The sequence below is a fragment of the Elephas maximus genome, chromosome 1 (assembly GCF_024166365.1).
Source record: "Elephas maximus indicus isolate mEleMax1 chromosome 1, mEleMax1 primary haplotype, whole genome shotgun sequence".
Classification (NCBI taxonomy): domain Eukaryota; kingdom Metazoa; phylum Chordata; class Mammalia; order Proboscidea; family Elephantidae; genus Elephas; species Elephas maximus.
In genome coordinates, this window is record NC_064819.1 from 93,137,200 (window position 1) to 93,156,172 (window position 18,973).

Here is an 18,973-nt window from a genome sequence, read left to right on the forward strand (position 1 = left end):
ACCTCACAATCATTGTTATGTTTGAGCTCATTGTTGCAGCCACTGTGTCAATCCACCTCGTTGAGGGTCTTCCTCTTTTCCGCTGACCCTGTACTCTGCCAAGTATGATGTCCTTCTCCAAGGACTGATCCCTCCTGAACACATGTCCAAAATATGTAAGACGCAGTCTCACCATCCTTGCTTCCAAGGAGCATTCTGGTTGTACTTCGTCCAAGACAGATTTGTTCATTCTTTTGGCAGTCCATGGTATATTCAATATTCTTCACCAACACAATTCAAAGGTGTCAATTCGTCTTCGGTCTTCCTTATTCATTGTCCAGCTGTCACGTGCATATGATGTGATTGAAAATGCCATGGCTTGGGTCAGGGGCACCTTAGTCTTCAAGGTGACATCTCTGCTCTTCAACACTTCAAAGAGGTCCTTTGCAGCAGATTTACCCAATGCAATGCGTCTTTTGATTTCTCAACTGCTGCTTCCATGGCTGTTGATTGTGGATCCAAGTAAAATGAAATCCTTGACAACTTCAATCTTTTCTCCATTTATCATGTTGCTCATTGGTCCAGTTGTGAGGATTTTTGTTTTCTTTATGTTGAGGTGCAATCCATGCTGAAGGCTGTGCTCTTTGATCTTCATTAGTAAGTGCTTCAAGTCCTCTTCACTTTCAGCAAACAAGGTTGTGTCATCTGCATAATGCAGGTTGTTGATGAGTCTTCCTCCAATCCTGATCCTCCATTCTTCTTCATACAGTCCAGCTTCTCAGATTATTTGCTCAGCATACAGATTGAACAGGTATGGTGAAAGGATACGACCCTGACGCACGCCTTTCCTGATTTTAAACCAATCAGTATCCCCTTGGTCTGTCCAAACAACTGCCTCTTGATCTATCTAAAGGTTCCTCAAGAACACAATTAAGTGTTCTGGAATTCCCATTCTTTGCAATGTTATCCATAATTTCTTATGATCCACACAGTCGAATGCCTTTACATAGTCAATAAAACACAGGTAAACATCCTTCTGGTGTTCTCTGCTTTCAGTCAGGATCCATCTGACATCAGCAATGATATCCCTGGTTCCATGTCCTCTTCTGAAACCGGCCTGAATTTCTGGCAGTTCCCCGTCAATATACTGCTGTAGCCATTTTTGAATGATCTTCAGCAAAATTTTGCTTGTGTGTGATATTAATGATATTGTTCTATAATTTCCACATTCGGTTGGATCACCTTTCTTGGGGATAGGCATAAATATGGATCTCTTCCAGTCAGTTGGCCAGGAAGCTGTCTTCCATATTTCTTGGCATAGACAAGTGAGCACCTCCAGCGCTGCATCTGTTTGTTGAAATATCTCAATTGATATTCCATCAATTCCTGGAGCCTTGTTTTTCACCAATGCCTTCAGAGCAGCTTGGACTTCTTCCTTCAGTACCATCGGTTCCTGATCATATGCCACCTCTTGAGATGGTTGAACATCGACTAATTCTTTTTGACTTTGTGTATTCCTTCCATCTTCTTTTGATGCTTCCTGCGTCATTTAATATTTCCCCATAGAATCCTTCACTATTGCAACTCGAGGCTTGAATTTTTTCTTCAGTTCTTTCAGCTTGAAAAACGCCAAGGGTCTTCTTCCCTTTTGGTTTTCCATCTCCAGCTCTTTGCACATGTCATTATAACACTTTGTTTTCTCAAGACGCCCTTTGAAATCTTCTGTTCAGTTCTTTTACTTCCTCAATTCTTCCTTTTGCTTTAGCTGCTCGACGTTCAAGAGCAAGTTTCAGAGTCTCCTCTGACATCTATCTTGGTCTTTTCTTTCTCTCCTGTCTTTTCAATGACCTCTTGCTTTCTTGCTTTCTTCATGTATGATGTCCTTGATGTCATTCCACAACTTGTCTGGTCTTCGGTCACTAGTGTTCAATGCAACAAATCTATTCATCGGATGGTCTCTAAATTCAGGTAGGATGTACTCAAGGTCTGTCAGTTTGTTGTACTGTGGGGGCTTGCATGTTGCTGTGATGCTGGAAGCTATGCCACTGGTATTCACATACTACTAGGGTCACCCATGGAGGGCAGGTTTCAGCTGAGCTTCCAGACTAAGGCAGACTAGATGAAGGACCCGGCAGTCTACTTTTGAGAAGCATTAGCCAGTGAAAACCTTATGAATAGCAGCGGAACATTGTCTGATATAGTGCTGGAAGATGAGCCCCCCAGGTTGAAAGGCACTCCAAAGATGACTGGGGAAGAGCGGCCTCCTCAAAGTAGAGTCAACCTTAACGATGTGGATGGAGTAAAGTTTTCAGGACCTTCATTTGTGGTATGACTCAAAATGAGAAGAAACAGCTGCAAATGTCCATTAATAATCAGAACCTGGAATGTATGAATCTAGGAAAATTGGAAATCGTCAAAAATGAAATGGAACGCACAAACATCGATATCCTAGGCATTAGTGAGCTGAAATGGACTGGTATTGGCCATTTTGAATTGGACAATCGTATAGTCTACTATGCTGGGAATGACAACTAGAAGAGGAATGGTGTTGCATGCATCGTCAAAAAGAACGTTTCAAGATCCATCTTGAAGTACAACGCTGTCAGTGATAACATCGATACGCCTACAAAGAAGACCAGTTAAGACGACTATTATTCAAATTTACGCACCAACCACTAGGGCCAAAGATGAATAGAAGATTTTTAACAGCTGCTGCAGTCTGAAATTAATTGAACATGCAATCAAGATGCGTTGATAATTACTGGCAAATGGGAAAGTTGGAAACAAAGAAGGATCAGTAGTTGGAAAATACGGCCTTGGTGACAGAAACAATGCCAGAGATCGAGTGATAGAATTTTGGAAGACCAACGACTTCTTCATTGCAAATACCTTCTTTCACCAACATAAACAGCGACTATAACATGGACCTCGTGAGATGGAATGCACAGAAATCAAATTGACTACATCTGTGGAAAGAGACAATGGAAAAACTCAATATCATCAGTCAGAACAAGGCCAGGGGCCGACTGTGGAACAGACCATCAATCGCTCATATGCAAGTTCAAGCTGAAACTGAAGAAAATCAGAACAAGTCCACGAGAGTTGGAAAAATTAGCCACTGAAAAGCCTATGGAGCACAATTCTACTCGGACACACATGGAGTCTCCATGAGTCAGATGATGGCAACTGGTAACTAGTAGATTAGCTTTATCTGTTATTGAACTTCATATTAAATGAAATTATATAGTATGTTCTCTTGTGCCTGGTTCCTTTCACTCTGCATAATGTCTGTGAGATTCGTGCATATTGTTGTATGTATTAGTAGTTCATTCTTTTTTATTGCTGAGTGGTATTCCATTGTATAGATATATCGCAGCCTGTTTCTCCATTCACATGATGATGTACAATTGGGTCATTTCTAATTTTTGCTATTATGAATAAATCTGCTATGAACATTCTTGTACAAGTCTGACAAATGACTTTTCTATACCCTAACTTCACAGTTCCTTCACCTTCTCCACGCCAGCCTTCACCTTGACTCTATATGACCAACACCTTGGATCTTGTCACCCTGGTAGCTGTTCCACTTTGAAATCATTACTTCTTCTTTCTTAGGGAAAATAAATGCAATCAGGCCTGAGTCCCCACCCCCCCCCCCACCAGCCTCCTATACCCTACACTCTTGTTTACACACATTTTCCTACTGGAGGACTTTTAGGTTGTTTCTCCAGCTTTCATTCAACAAATTTTGAGTATCTACCATGTGCTTACCTGGACAGTCCTGTCACATGCAGTTTTAGCTACTGCTATTCTCTCTTGAGGAGCCCTGGTACCACCATGGCTAAATGCTTGGCTGCTAACCAGCAGGTGGGTAGTCTGAACCCACAAGCTGCTCCAGATGAGAAAGATGTGGCAGTCTACTTCCGTAAAGATCACAGCCTTGGAAACCCTGTGGGGCAGTGCTACCTTGCCCTATAGGATTGTTATGAGTCGGACTCGACAGCTTCAATCTTGCTCCATTTATCATGATGTTGCTTATTGGTCCAGTGGTGAGGATTTTTGTTTTCTTTATGTTGAAGTGTAATCCATACTGAAGGCTGTGGTCGTTGATCTTCATCAGTAAGTCCTTCAAGTGCTCTTCACTTGCAGCGAGCAAAGTTGTGTCATCTGCATAATGCAGGTTGTTAATGAGTCTTCCACCAGTTTTGATGCTCCATTCTTCTTCATAGAGTCCAGCCTCTAAGATTATTTGCTCAGCATACAGATTGAATAGGTATGGCGAAAGGATACAACCCTGATGGCCACCTTTCCTGACTTTAAACTACACAGTATCCCCTCATTCTGTTCCTGCCTCTTGACCTATGTACAGATTCCCCATGAGCACAATTAAGTGCTCTGGGATTCCCATTCGTCACAATGTTATCTATAATTTGTTATCATCCACATAGCCAAATGCCTTTGCATAGTCAATAAAACACAGGTAAACATCTTTCTGGTATTCTCTGTGTCTTAGACTCAGTTCTCTAGAGAAGCAAAATGAGTAAAGCGCATAAATATATATAGAGATTTATATCAAAGAAACAGCTCACTCAACTGTAGAGGCTGGAACATCCCAAGTCCGTGGGTTAGGATAGAGGCTTCTCTGGATCCACATAGCCGCAGGGGCTGGTGAACCCAAGATTGGCAGGTAGGAGAGCATGGCTCCACTCGAAGGCTGTGAAGACTGAGGAATGCCAAGATCGGCAGATAAGCTGATAGCTCAGGTTCCAAGAACTGGAGGTCAGACCAACAGGAGGCAGCCACAGGACCCAGAGCAAGCAAAAAGCCAGAAAGTCTGCTTATATTTGGATGCAGGCCACAACCTCAAGGAAACTCCCTTTCAACTGATTGGCTACTCACAGCAGATCCCATCATGGAAGTGATCACATACAAACACTTGAGAATCATGGCCCAGCCAAGCTGACACACAATCTTAACCGCCACACTGTACTTTCAGCCAGGATCCATCTGACATCAGCAATGATGTCCCTGGTTCCACGTCATCTTCTGAATCCAGCTTGAATTTCTGGCAGTTCCCTGTTAATATACTGCTGCAGCCACTTTTGAATGATCTTCAGCAAAATTTTACTCACGTATGATATGAATTTCCACATTCAGTTGGATCACCTTTCTTGGGAATAGGCATAAATATGGATCTCTTCCAGTTGGTTGGCCAGGTAGCTGTCTTCCAAATTTCTTGGCATAGACGAGTGAGAGCCTCCAGTGCTGCATCTATTTATTTAAACTTTTCAATTGATATTCCCATCAATTCCTGGAGCCTTGTTTTTCACCAATGCCTTCGGTGCAGCTTAGACTTCTTCCTTCAGTATCATCAGTTCCTGATCATATGCTACCTCCTGAAATAGTTGAGCATCGACCATTTCTTTTTGATATAGTGATTCTGTGTATTCCTTTCATTTTCTTTTGATGTTTCCCGGGTCGTTTAATATTTTCCCCATAGAATCCTTCACTATTGCAACTTGATCCTTGATTTTTTTCCTCAGTTCTTTCAGCTTCAGAAATGCAGAGCATGTTCTCCCCGTTTGATTTTCCATCTCCAGGTCTTTGCACATGTCATTATACTTTACTTTGTCTTCTCAAGCTGCCCTTTGAAATCTTCTGTTCAGTTCACTTCATCATTTCTTCCTTTTGCTTTAGCTACCAAATGTTCAAGAGCAAGTTTCAGAGTCTCTTCTGACACCCATTTTGGTTTTTTCTTTCCTACTTGTCTTTTTAATGACCTCTTGCTTTCTTCATGTTTGATGTCCTTGATGTCATTTCACAACTCGTCTGGTCTTCTGTCATTAGTGCTCAACATCTCAAATCTATTCTTGAGATAGTCTCTAAATTCATGTGGGATACACTCAAGGTCATACTTTGGCTCTCATGAACTTGTTAGGGATTTTCTTCAGTTTCGACTTGAACTTGCAAATGACCAGTCAAAGGTCCGTTCCGCAGTCGGCCCCCGGCCTTTTTCTGGCTGATGATATTGAGCTTTTCCATCGTCTCTTTCCACAGACGTAGTTGATTTGATTCCTGTGTATTCCATCTGGTGAGGCCCACATCCATAGTCACTGTTTATGTTGGTGAAAAAAGGTATTTGCAGTGAAGAAGTCATTGGTCTTGCAAAATTCTATCATGCGATCTCTGGCATCATTTCTATCACCAAGGCCATGTTTTCCACCTACCGAGCCTTCCTCTTTGTTTCCAACTTTTGCATTCCAATCACCAGTAATTATCAATACATCCTGATTGCATGTTCGGTCAATTTCAGACTGCAAAAGTTCATAAAAATCTTCAATTTCTTCAACTTTGGTAATAGTGATTGGTGCTTAAATTTTTTTTTCTTCCACAGTAGTATTAACTGGTCTTCCTTGTAGGCATATGGATATTGTCCTATCATTGACAGTGTTGTACTTCAGGATAAATCTTGAAATGTTCTTTTTGACAACAAATGCAACACCGTTCCTCTTGAAGCTGTCATTCCCAGCATAGTACACCATATGATTGTCTGATTCAAAATGGCCAGTACCAGTCCATTTCAGTTTTTAATGCCTAGGATATTGATGTTTATGTGTTCCATTTCATTTTTGATGATTTCTAATTTTCCTGGATTCATACTTCATACATTCTGATTATTAATGGACATTTGCAGCTGTTTCTTCTAATTTTGAGTCTTGCCACATCAGCAAATGAAGGTCCTGAAAGCTTGACTCCATCCATGTCATTAAGGTCAACTCAACCTGCCCGCCATGGGTGACCCTGCTGGTATTTGAATATCGGTGGTATAGCTTCCAGCATCACAGCAACATGCAAGCCACCACAGTACGACAAACTGACAGACTTGTGGGGGCATTTTTAAAGCAGTTTTATATTATTAGTCTATACTTTTCCGCCAGTTCCCATTCATACCCTCCTATTATCAGCCATCTCTTCTCTGTGTATTTGTATTTTTTGTTTGTGCCTTTCCTTCATTGCTAAAATGCTACACTAAGTTTGATTTTTCAATTCATTATGGAATTTTGGGTTACAATTTCCATCTTCTTTTTAGCAATATATTTCTGGTATGATCATCATCTGTTGGAAAACTTTTTTTTTTTTTTTTAACCTTTTATCTGATATTTTAATTGGAAAGAAGTCTTGGTCATTTCTTTTTGTTGCTCATACTTAGATGAGTTAGATTTTTCTGAACTATTAGCAGGAGGACCTTATGGAGGGGTGGCAAAAGGGCCCAGGATAGCTGTCATGGAGTAAATTGTGTCCCCCCAAAAAAAGTGTCTCAACTTGATTAGGCCTTGATGCCCAGTATTGCATGGTTGTCCTCCATTTTGTGATTGTAATCTCATGTTGAGACATTAGGGTGGGATTGTGACATCACTCTCACTCAGGTCTCCTCCCTGATCTAAGGTAAAGGGAGTTTCCCTGGGGTGTGGCCTATACCACCTTTTATTTCTCAAGAGGTAAAAGGGAAGGGAAGCGAGCAGTGAGTTGGGGACCTCATACCACCAAGAAAGCAGCACCAGGAGCAGAGCGTGTCCTTTGGACACGGGGTCGCTGTGCCTGAGAAGCTCCTTGACCAGGGGAAGCCTTCCTCCAGAGCCGGCAGAGAGAGAAAGCCTTCCCCTGGAGCCAACACCCTGAATTTGGACTTGTAACCTGCTAGACTGTGAAAAAATAAATTTCTCTTTTTAAAAGCCAACCACTTATGGTATGTCTGTTATGGCAGCACTAGATAGCCAAGACAATAGCTTTTCAGGCTTACAAGTTCAAGGGGATCTTCCTGTCTTGCTATAACAATGGACTATTTCCTTAAAATGTGGTAACTCTGTGTAGCCACTCCCTCCTCCCCTGCCTCTCAGAACCTCTCCTGGTTAAGAAAGTTTCTACCACAAACCTTAGACTTCCTTGCGTTTTTTTTTTTTTCTTCCATAGGAGGCCTCATAGGCTGGACTTAATAAGGTGATGCACTTATTAGATGAAGAATTTTGCTGACCCATTCTGAGATCTGCCACTTCTGGGCCTCTTTATATACACAGATAGGTGACAGATGCCTTCAAGTGGACTCCAACTCATGGCGACCTTATGCACAACAGAAGAAAACACTGTCCAGTCCTGCATCATCCTCCTGACCACTACCATGTTGGAGTCCATTGTTGTGGCTATTAGGCCAATCCATCTCACCACGAGCCTCCTCTGCTCTCGAAGGCCCTCTACTTCATCAAACACGATGTCCTCCTCCAGCGACTGATCCCTCCTAACGACATGTCTAAAGCAAGCAAGTCAGAAAATGTTCTGTTGTGATCCACAAGGTTTTCATTGACTAATTTGCAGGAGTAGATCACCAGGCCTTTCTTCCTAGTCAATTTTAATCTGGAAGCTCTGCTGAAACCTTTCCACCGTGGCGATCCTGCTGATATTTGAAATACTGGTGATTGACATAGCTTTCAGCATCACAGTAACATGCAAAGCCACGACAGTGTGACAAATGAACAGACAGGTGATGGTGGATCCCTTCACTCACTTTGTAAAACATTCTCGACGTATCTTAGCCTTTGAATCTGTTCAGTCAGTCCTGCTCTCAGCACTTCCCTCTCAGAGTGAGGCCTGTCCTCCCTGGAATGAATATTTACTACTATTATCAGAAGCCCCCCTCCTTCTCTGCTCTTCCCTGAAGCACTAGCAGGGACTGCCTGCCCAGCTTGGCATTTGGTCACACATATGCATAATTTGGAGCTTGTAGGTTTTCTGTCTTCTACTTTCACTGAAAATGATGTGTGTGTGTGTGTGTGTGTGTGTGTGTGTGTGTTTCCATTCTCTTTATTGCTCTACGGTATATGGTTTCCAGGAGTGAAGAGGGAGGATTTCAAAATAAGCTGCTGCCATTGTTCCTTTCGAAGTCCTACATGGACCCTTTTTAGAAAAGGAAAAGCTTCTGGGAACAGCAATATTGGCGAGTTCTTTATCTTCCTACAGGACTGCCCCTTGTAGGCTCTGAATCCTGACTTGTTTTCCCTCCTTAGGGACAGCTGTTAACCAAGCTCGGGAGCCCAGTGCATACACCAGGATGCCCTTTTGTTCATTTACAAAGTGAAACAGCAAGGGTCCATTCCTTTTCCCCCAGTCTCCCTAACCACCCCCCCCCTTATACACACATATTCACACTTTATCAGTCAGGGTTCCAAAAGGAAACAGGTAACACCCTCAAATTAGCACAATTTGAAGAGGACAGTTTATTTACAATGGTATGTGGGGTGTAAGGGAACCACACGGGATAGAGCTATAACCTGGGATTAGAAGCAGAGGAGCTATTACCACCCCAAGACCAAAGGGGGGGAAAAAAAAAGGGATAAGGGAGTGTTTATCTCAGGGGCTCTTGTTTCGCATCACAAATCCCTTTGGTGTCTAGTGAAGCATAAAATAAAATACAATACAATAAAACAATTGTATCGAGTTCCAAGTATCAAAATATTAGTAAATATTTGTGATAGAATCAGTTATGGGCTTCTTTATTACTGCATTAATAACAACACATTTAAAACGCAAGCATGTTGAACTTAATTTTAATAAATAAAGATAAAGCAGTGCAAAGGATACTGTTGCTTGGCTTTAAGAACTTTTGACTGTGAAGCGGTCTTTGACAAAGCAAGTGTGAGGAAAGGACGTACTTGTCTCAGATGTGAGGAAAGGACGTACTTTTTTTTCCCAGTCCGAGTTCACGGACCACCTGAAATCTATCCCTGGGGCTACTGAAACCTGGGAAAGAGCCCTGGGGAGCCAGTCTCTTGGAAAGGAGCACTGTCCTCAGGTGGAGGTCTCAGCCAGCAGAAGACCTTGCAGGAAGGTAGCCAAGGAAATGAAGACCCCAACTCAGTGTTCTCTCTCCTCCATCTTCCTGCTGGGCCTCTCCAGCAGCTGAACCAGCCGGAAGCTAGAGATGCCCTTTGATGTGGTCTGTACAAGTTAGTGTCCTGGGGCAGAGTGCAGACTGGGAGAGGGGAAATGGAGGGGCCAAACAGAAGACATCCAGGGCACACACAGAGACCACCTTTCTGGCCAGCTTATTCTCTTTCTGTAGGCACATTCCATGGGGCCTAAGTCTACCTGGCAGATTCCCTGGAGAACAAAGAATCGTAACAAGGGCTCTTAGCAACTAAGTTGGTCCCAATTCCACAAGCGGCCCTATCCTCAAAGGGATATTAGGAGGTCCCTTTATTGAGCCGCCTCAGCATTATTTCCTTGACTTCTTGGCTGGTCACTGACAACCTTGGCCTAGGTGACTTCTTCTTCATGCCTCCAAGGCTAACCCACTACCCACTGACTTTATTCTTAAGCCACATTAACACATTCAGCCACGGTTCAGCCAAGCCTTGCAGGCTTGGGAACCACTTTATTTCTTTAAGGCAGTGGCTCTCAAACTTAAGTGCGCATCAGAATCATCTGAGGTACCAGTTTAAAGCAGGTTGTTGGGGATAAACAAAATGTGGTACACACATACAACGGAATATTAATCAGTTCTAAAGACAAATGAAGTTCTGATACACGCTATAACATGGATGTACCTTGAAAACATTACACTGAGTGAAATAAGTCAGTCATAAAAGGATAAATATTGTATGATTTCACTTACATCAAATAGGCAAACGTATAGACCCCAAAGCTTATTAGTGGTTACCAGGGGTGGCAATTCTGACTCATGGCAACCCCATGTGTGTCACAGAACTGTGCTCCACAGGGTTTTCAATAGCTGACGTTTTCAGAAGTAAATCGCCAGGTCTTTTTTCTGAGGTGCCTCTCGGTGGACTCCAATTTCCAAACTTTGGGTTAGAAGCCTAACACGTTAACCACCCAACGACTCCCCAGGGGTGGCAGGGAGTGGGAAAGGGGGAGTCATTGCTTAGGGAGCACTAAGTTTCTGTTCATGGTGGTAGAATAATTCGGAAAAGAATAGTGGTAGTGCTTGCACAATATGATGAACATAATCAATGTCACTGAATTGTAAACGTAAAAATTGCTGAATTTGCAGGCGTTTTGTTATGTATATATTTAACCACAATTTAAAAAAAAAAAAAAAAGGAGATTGTTGGACCTTATCCCCAGAGTTTCTGACTCTATAGGCCTAGGGTAGGGCCCAACAATTTGCATTTCTATTTCACTTCCAGGGGATGCTGATGCTGGTGGAAGGACCACTCTTTGAGAATCAAAACACTGCTTTAATGAAACCAGTGTTATGAAACATTTCATGTATAAACTATGGAATGGGAAATTAATTTGCTCTGTAAACTTTCACCTAACGCACAATCAAAAAAAACTTTTTTTTAATTGCTTTAAGGAGATTCTGTGTATCTCTGATCAGATCTGGACTTTGCAGTCTGACAGAGAGTTACCTACTTCCTTTATTTCCAGGTTCTCAGTAGGTTTCTTGCTGCAGCCACACAACACACCCTTGCAGCTCCCTGCCCAGACCCCCCTCCCCGCCGCCTCCTTCAGCCCCTACATACTGTGAGCTAGCCCTCTCTGTGATTTGTGAGTTTGGGTGGGATAGGGTGTCTTCTTGCATGTCTGTTCTTCACAGCCCTTCCCCATATCTGTGTTTAGGCCCTGGGTTTCCTTCTCTACCACTTGCCCTTCTAAACCCATTAAACTCATTGTCATCGAGTTGATTCTGACTCATAGGAACCGCATAGGACAGAGTAGAACCGCCCCATAGGGTTTCCAAGGCTGTAATCTTTATGGGAAGGCACCTTGGTGACAAAGTGGTTAAGTGCTCTGATACTTGAAAGATCAACAGTTCAAACCCACCAGCCATTCCACAGGAGAAAGATGTGGCAATCTGCTTCCGTAAACCCTATGGGCCAGTTCTACTCTGCCCTACAGAGTTGCCATGAGTTGGAATCAACTCGACAGCAATGGTTAATCTTTACAGAAGCAGGCTGCCACATTTTTCTCCCATGGAGTGGCTGGTGGGTTTCAACCAACAACTTTTCAGTTAGGAGTTGTGCGCTTAACGACTTTGCCACCAGAGCCCCTTTCTTGCCCTTCTAGTCACCCTCAAGCCTTCACTTCTGTCACACAGTCAGAGCAGACATTGACCTTCTCTATCCCAGACACTTTTTCTGAGCATCTAAGCTCTATCCCACCATGGTAGGCCGCCAAGCCATCCTTGATAGGAAGTCCACTGTGGGAAGCAATCTCACTCAAAACAAAAGCCAGAGTCTTCACAATGGCTTACAGGGCCCTATCCAATCTGACTTTATCTCCTTCTCCTCTTTCCCTCATGCACTTGGCTCTAGTTGCACAAGCTTCCCTGCGAGTCCATGATATCCAAATATGCTCTCTCCTCCGGGCCTTTGCACTTGCTGTTCCCTCTGCCTAAAACGGTCCTCTCCCAGATGTCCACACAGCTTTTCCCTCCCACCCACTCCCCTTGAAATCTTTGCGCAAATGTCTTCTCAGGGAAGCCTTCCTGATAGCCCTATTTAAAACTGCAGCCATCTCTCTAGCACTTCCCTCCCCCTTCCAACTTTGTTCCTCTCTATAAGCACCTATTACCTTTAGTATATTTATTTATTTTTATTGTCTGCGTCCCCTGACTAGGCTGCCCATAAGGCTGGCATATAGTAAGCACTCAGTAAATGTTTGTTGAATGAACACAGGAATAAAATAATGAATTCCCACCAGGCAATGAAACCACTGCAAGTGCAGAGTTGCAGCTCTCTCTACAGGGGAAGCAGGCAGCTGCAATAAAAGGAAGTCAAGAAGTCAGAGTCTACTCTAGTTTTCTCTCCCCATTTGCATGAGTTAGGGGGAGGCCAGTGAGAAGTAAAATGGTTTCAGCTGCAAAGGGGAAATAGGCTAGGGAGGGGAAGGAGAAGGAAAGGTGTCTCCATTAATGCTGGGGCAGGGTGAATGGTGTTCTGGGCTGGGAGTTTGGACAAGGAGGTCTCAGGGAAGGTGATATCCTGTCCTCGCATCTAGAAGAGTCTAGGCAAACAGAACAGCAGAGGGGATAAAGGTTATGCCTAGGGAAGGCCTTGTTTATCAGAGGCTACTCACACACTCTGGTGAATCCATAGTGGCTAGCACCACTTTCCCCAAAGACTCTACTTAAAGCCTCATATTGCTGAGTTCTGCAGATTGTACTAAAGATTTCAAAGGAGATAAAATGAGGGGGCTACATTGCACATCCTGCAGCAAACAAATCAAAACTCCTTCATTAGACATTTCCATACACCATACAGTGAGGTTTCTATTTTCTAGGCCTTGCACTAGTCTTTTTTTAGCACCTCTCAGAGCTCCCAGATGACTTCAGATTCTTTGCCCATCCAAAGAGCCAGCCCTGCCTCAGCTCCCTATCCAAACCCGTATGCCCAGACTCACAAAACCCAACACACTGAAGGGCCTTCTAGCTACCTGAACCACAAGACCTGTTTGAAAACCATTTGATCTTGAGAATAAATGCTTATGGGGTCTTACTGGTTTCTAAGTGGCACAATACTAACCTAAAGGTTGACAGTTTGACTACAGACTGGGAAAAAATTTTTGGTTACGACATATCCAATAACGGTTTAATCTCTAAAATCTACAAGATATTGCAACACCTCAACAACAAAAAGACGAATAATCCGATTAAAAAAAATGGGCAAAGGATATGAATGGACACTTCACCCAAAGAAGGAGCCTAACAGACACATGAGGAAATGCTCATGATCATTAGCCTATTAGAGAAATACAAATCAAAACTACAATGAGATACCATCTCACCCCAACAAGGCTGGCACTAAGCCAAAAAACACAAAGTAACAGAAGTTAAAGAAGTCACGGAGAGATTGGAACTCTTGTGCACTGTTGGTGGGAAAGTAAAATTGTACAACCACTTTAGAAAACTATTTGGCACTTCCTTAAAAAACTAGAAATAGAAAAACTAAATGACCCAGCAATCCCGCTCCTAGGAATATACCCAAGAGAAGTAAGAGCCATCATATGAATTGACATATGCACACCCATGTTCACTGCAGCACTATTCACAATAGCAAAAAGATGGAAACAACTTAAGTGCTCATCAACAGATGAATGGATAAACAAACTATGGTACGTACACACAATGGAATACTATGCAACAATAAGTAACAAGAGGAATCTTTGAAACATCTCACGACATGGATAAATCTGAAAGGCATTATGCTGAATGAAATTAATCAGTCACAAAAGGACAAATATTGTATGAGACCACTATTGTAAGAACTCAAGAAAAGGTTTAAACACACACAAAAAAATCTTTGATGGTTACAAGGGTGTGGAGGGAGGGGTAGGGGAAGTTACTAACTAGATAGTAAACAAGGATCAACTTCAGTGAAGGGAAGGACAACAACAGCACAGGGGAAGTTAGCACAACTAGACTAAGGCAAAACCTAAGAAGTTTCCTGGACATATCCAAACACTTTGAGCGACAGGGTAGCTAGGGCTGGGGTCTGGGGACCATAGTTTGGGGGACATCTAGGCATAACGAAGTTTATTAAGAAAATGTTCTACATTCCACTTTGGTGTGTGGCATCTGGGGTCTTAAAAGCTTGCGAGCGGCCATTTAAGATAAGTCAATTCGTCCTATCCCACTAGGAGCAACAGAGAATGAAGAAAACCAAAGACACAAGGAAAATATTAGCCTGACTAAAGGACTACATAAACCAGAGATTCCATCAGCCTGAGACCAGAAGAGCTAGACGGTGCCCAGCTACCACCAATGACTGCCCTGACAGGGAACACAACAGAGATTCACAGACAGAGCAGGAGAAAAATGTAGAACAGAACTCAAATTCTAGTGAAAAGCCCAGACTTAATGTCTGACATAGACTGGGGGAACCCCCAAAACTACGGCTGCTGGACGCACTGTTAAACCCAGAACTGAAACCATTCCCGAAGCCCACTCTTCAGACAAAGATTAGACAGAACTACAAAACAAAAAATAATACACGGGAGGAATGCACTTCTTGCTTCAGTCAGACACACAAGACCAAATGGGCAGCTCCAGTGCAAAAGCAGGATGAGAAGGCAGGAAGGGACAGGAACTGGTCGAACCTGGGGTGGAAAGGGGGAGTGTGCTGTCAACTTGCAGGGATTGCAATTAATGTCACAAAACGGTATGTGTATAAATTTTTGAATGAGAAATTAACTTGAGCTTTAAACTTTCACCTGAAGCACAGGTTTAAAAAAAGGTAGACGAATTGAACCCACCCAGTGGCACTGTGGAAGAAGGGCCCTGGATATCTGCTTCCATAATGATTACACCCAAGAAAACTCTACAGAGCAGTTCTACTCTGTAACACATGGGGTTGCCATGAGTTGGAATCAATCTGATGGCAATGGATATGGTTTTCAGGTCTTACTGCTCTTTCCCCAACACCTCCAATGGCTTATTAAAATATTTTTTCAGTGTACACACAGGGCTCTCATTAAGAGACATCTGGGAGAATGTTATTTTCTCATCTCTACTCTACACCCGACTCCCCCTTCTTCCTGGGTGTTAGTGTCAGCAAAAGCTAATGGGGAAGTGAGGCCTGGGAGGTAGAGGAGGAGGGAATGAAGAGAAAGGGGAAGTTTGGGACAGAGGCCTCTGAGGAAGCCAGTGGGAGAGACAAGCCAGCAAAAGACAGCCAGCTAGCTCCGTCTGTCTTCTTACATCTATCAGCATCTGGGGAGCCATGAGTCAAATCAGAGATTTACAGGGTAAGAAAGATGGAGCAGGAAGGAGTATAAATGGGAGCAAGCAGATGGACATCCCTGGGCTGGGCATCTGGGAGGGCAGTTAGTTGGCCTAGGAAGGTGGACTCGTAGATGCCACTGGGCTGGGTGTGGGAGTGAGGAGAGAAGCAGGTCTGGGGTGAGGGTCTATGAACCTTTGTACCACCTCAGGGGGAAAAGCTTTTGGGCAGCTGAAGGCCCAGCAGGAAGAGCAACTCGAAGAAATCAACAAGGTAAAAGGAAGAACAGAACAACTAAGCGGGCAAGACCTGGGGATGGGGGCCCTGGACAGGGGGTGCGGGGGTGTCAGGGGTCTACCCTCGTCCTTACTGTCTCCTCCACACACACATACACAGCAATTCCTGGACGATCCTAAATACAGCAGTGATGAGGATCTGCCCTCCAAACTGGAAGCCTTCAAGAGTGAGCGGGGGCAGGAAATTGAAGGGGATGGGGGAGAGAGTAGGATTTCCACAAAAGGAAAAGGCGACACTGAGGCACAAAATTTACTCCCCAGGGTGCAGTCCTCCTTGGCCTGCCCCTCTCAGCCCGCCCTCTAGGTCCCTACACCTTAACAGGGCCTTCAACCTCCAACCCCCCCCACCCCACCCTCCTGCTTCTCTGGCTGCCCTGCTTTGTCCTTCCATATCTTCTCCCCATCTAGCACTTTCTCAGCAAGCCCCTCCTCAATCCCTGCCCAGCTTTTGCCTACTGCCTGTGACCCTCCAGCCAGGGATCACCTTCCCTGCTCTCTCTCCCACCCAGAGAAATACATGGAGTTTGACCTGAATGCAGACGGAGAAATCGGTGAGAAAAGGGTGATTTGGGGGAGTGTGCAGACCTAGGAAGGGGGAGGCCTGGCCTAGGTACTTTACCCACCAGAGTAGGGGGAAAGGGAATGGGAACAGGGAGATGGGTGCAGGAAGAGAGAGAGAGGTTGACTGCCCTTCCTCTCCCCTCCCCCATCTGCTGCCACCAGATATCATGTCCTTGAAGCGAATGCTGGAGAAACTTGGTGTCCCCAAGACCCATCTGGAGCTAAAGAAATTAATCCAGGAGGTGTCCAGAGGCTCTGGGGAGACGTTCAGCTACCCTGACTTCCTCAGGATGATGTTGGGCAAGGGATCTGCCATCCTAAAAATGTGAGAGTCCAGTTCCAGTCTCCCCCATACTTACCCATTTTCTCCCTGCCTCCTCCTATCTCCAGGCTTACCTTCTATATATACCTCAGCTTCCATTTCTTCAATCTTTAGATGGACCATTCCAAGGTCCCATCCATCCCCATCCATGATTCTGATCTTCACAGCCCTCAACACTGCCATCCCTGCTCCTCCACCTTCTCTCACCCTCACAATTCCCACCCTCTCCTGGACTTTCTAAGCAGAATAAGACTATTCTCTTGAGAGGAATACTCCCTGATCCCTGTGTCACTTCCCATCCCAACCAGGATCCTGATGTATGAGGAGAAAGCGAGAGAACAGGAGAAGCCAACAGGTCCCCCAGCCAAGAAAACTATCTCTGAGTTGCCCTGAATTGGGGGGTGAGGTGGGACTGAAGGGGCTTCTAATGTCTCCAGTTGTGAGCCGGAATCAAGCTGTAAATTAAATAAATTACCTTCCTCCTCCAGATCCGGTCAGCTTGGTCTTTTGGGGGGTGATTTTTTTTCCCCTGGGTTAGTAGAAGAGGAAGCACCTTCAAGGGAAGAATAGCAAGGATTTGCCCATATAAGCAATCCATCAACAATTCCATAGTGTGTCTACTAATAGGTGTAGATGGTTTGGAGCATGGATTGGGATTTCAGATCTATAAGAAGCCTGTCCTTAAGGAATTTAGGTGGACCCTCCTCCTCCAGATCCGGTCAGCTTGGTCTTTTGGGGGGTGATTTTTTTTCCCCTGGGTTAGTAGAAGAGGAAGCACCTTCAAGGGAAGAACAGCAAGGATTTGCCCATATAAGCAACCCATCAACAATTCCATAGTGTGTCTACTAATAGGTGTAGATGGTTTGGAGCATGGATTGGCATTTCAGATCTGTAAGAAGCCTGTCCTTAAGAAATTTAGGTGGAAAGAAAAGACATGCACAGAAAAAAATACATCCCCCAGACCCTTGGTCAGTTTCACAAAGAGCAAGTGAGCCAACCTTGAGCCAACATTCTCCACCACTACAAGCTTTGTAACTTTGGCAAATTACTCAGCCTCTATGAGTGTTTCACCTGAAAATGAGGATAATATGACTTACACTGCAGTTCCTAACATATCATAAGCTTCCAATTTGAGTTTAAAACTCAAATGAGTGGGTGAATGAATCAAAGAACTGGTGTTATCAGAGTAAAGGATTTCTTGGGGAAGAGTCAACTGTGCAGACAGAAAAGTCAACAGGCCCCAGGGTGAGACCATGCCTAGTAGCAGGTAGGGAAAGTGATAAGAAGTAAAGTCAGAGACATGATTGGGGCCAGATCACTAGGGCCTTGTAGGCCACTGTAAGGGCTTTGGCTTTTATTCTGAGAGATATGGGGAGCCACCGAAGGGCTTTGAGCAAAAGAGTTTTTTTTTTTTGAGAAAAGGCCCACTCTAGCTGTTGTGTAAAGAAGAGGCTGTGGGAGCAGAGGTAGAATAAGAGAGATCAGTTAGGAAGCTGTAACACAGGTGAGCGATGAGGTTGGCTCAGGTTAAGGTGGAAGTGAAGAGGTTGGATTCTGGATATTTTCTCAGGATAGAATATCCTGTCTGGCTGAAAGTGGGGAGTGAGGTAAAGGCGTCAGTAAGGATTCCAAGGTTTTGGCTTAACTGGATTTTTTTCAGATTGCCATCAACTGAGATGAAGGTTGTGGATAGAAGAGATTTTGAGGGACCAGAGTTTTGGATATTCTGAATTTGACGTGATCTGTTAGATACCCAAGAGGAGATGTCCAGTACATAGCTACATATGCAAGTTCAGAGTTCCAGGCACAGGTCTGGGAGATACACCTTTGGAAGTCATTAGAGTATATATAAATCTTATTTCAAGTCATGAGACTGGATGTCCTTGACGAACTCAGTTTTGGTAGAGGGTGGGGGTGAAAGCATGACTGGAGTGGGTTTAAGAGACAGTGAAAGGAAAGAAAACTGGAGACAGTATGCTTAGCTTTTCCAAGAAGCTTTGTTGCAAAGGCAAGCAAAGAAATGAGGTGGTAGCTGGCCGGGTAGAGGGGACAGAGAATCATTTTGAAATTTGAGAGGTGAC

General features: G+C 43.9%; 1 protein-coding gene across 4 annotated transcripts; it reads left to right on the forward strand.

Moving 5' to 3' along the window:
• The first annotated feature begins 15,628 nt into the window (after positions 1–15,628).
• Positions 15,629–17,381, forward strand: AIF1 (allograft inflammatory factor 1). Of its 4 annotated transcripts, XM_049888597.1 has the most exons (6): positions 15,629–15,738; positions 15,925–15,986; positions 16,110–16,176; positions 16,519–16,560; positions 16,733–16,895; positions 17,201–17,381. In XM_049888597.1, exons 1-6 carry the CDS (start codon positions 15,714–15,716, stop codon positions 17,283–17,285), a joined length of 444 nt encoding a protein of 147 aa, XP_049744554.1. In that variant the 5' UTR covers positions 15,629–15,713; the 3' UTR covers positions 17,286–17,381. The 4 variants fall into 4 exon arrangements, with proteins under 4 accessions (XP_049744554.1, XP_049744570.1, XP_049744562.1 ...); XM_049888613.1 differs by lacking the exon at positions 16,519–16,560; XM_049888605.1 differs by lacking the exon at positions 16,110–16,176 and having other exon boundaries at positions 16,455–16,560.
• The last annotated feature ends 1,592 nt before the right edge of the window (positions 17,382–18,973 follow it).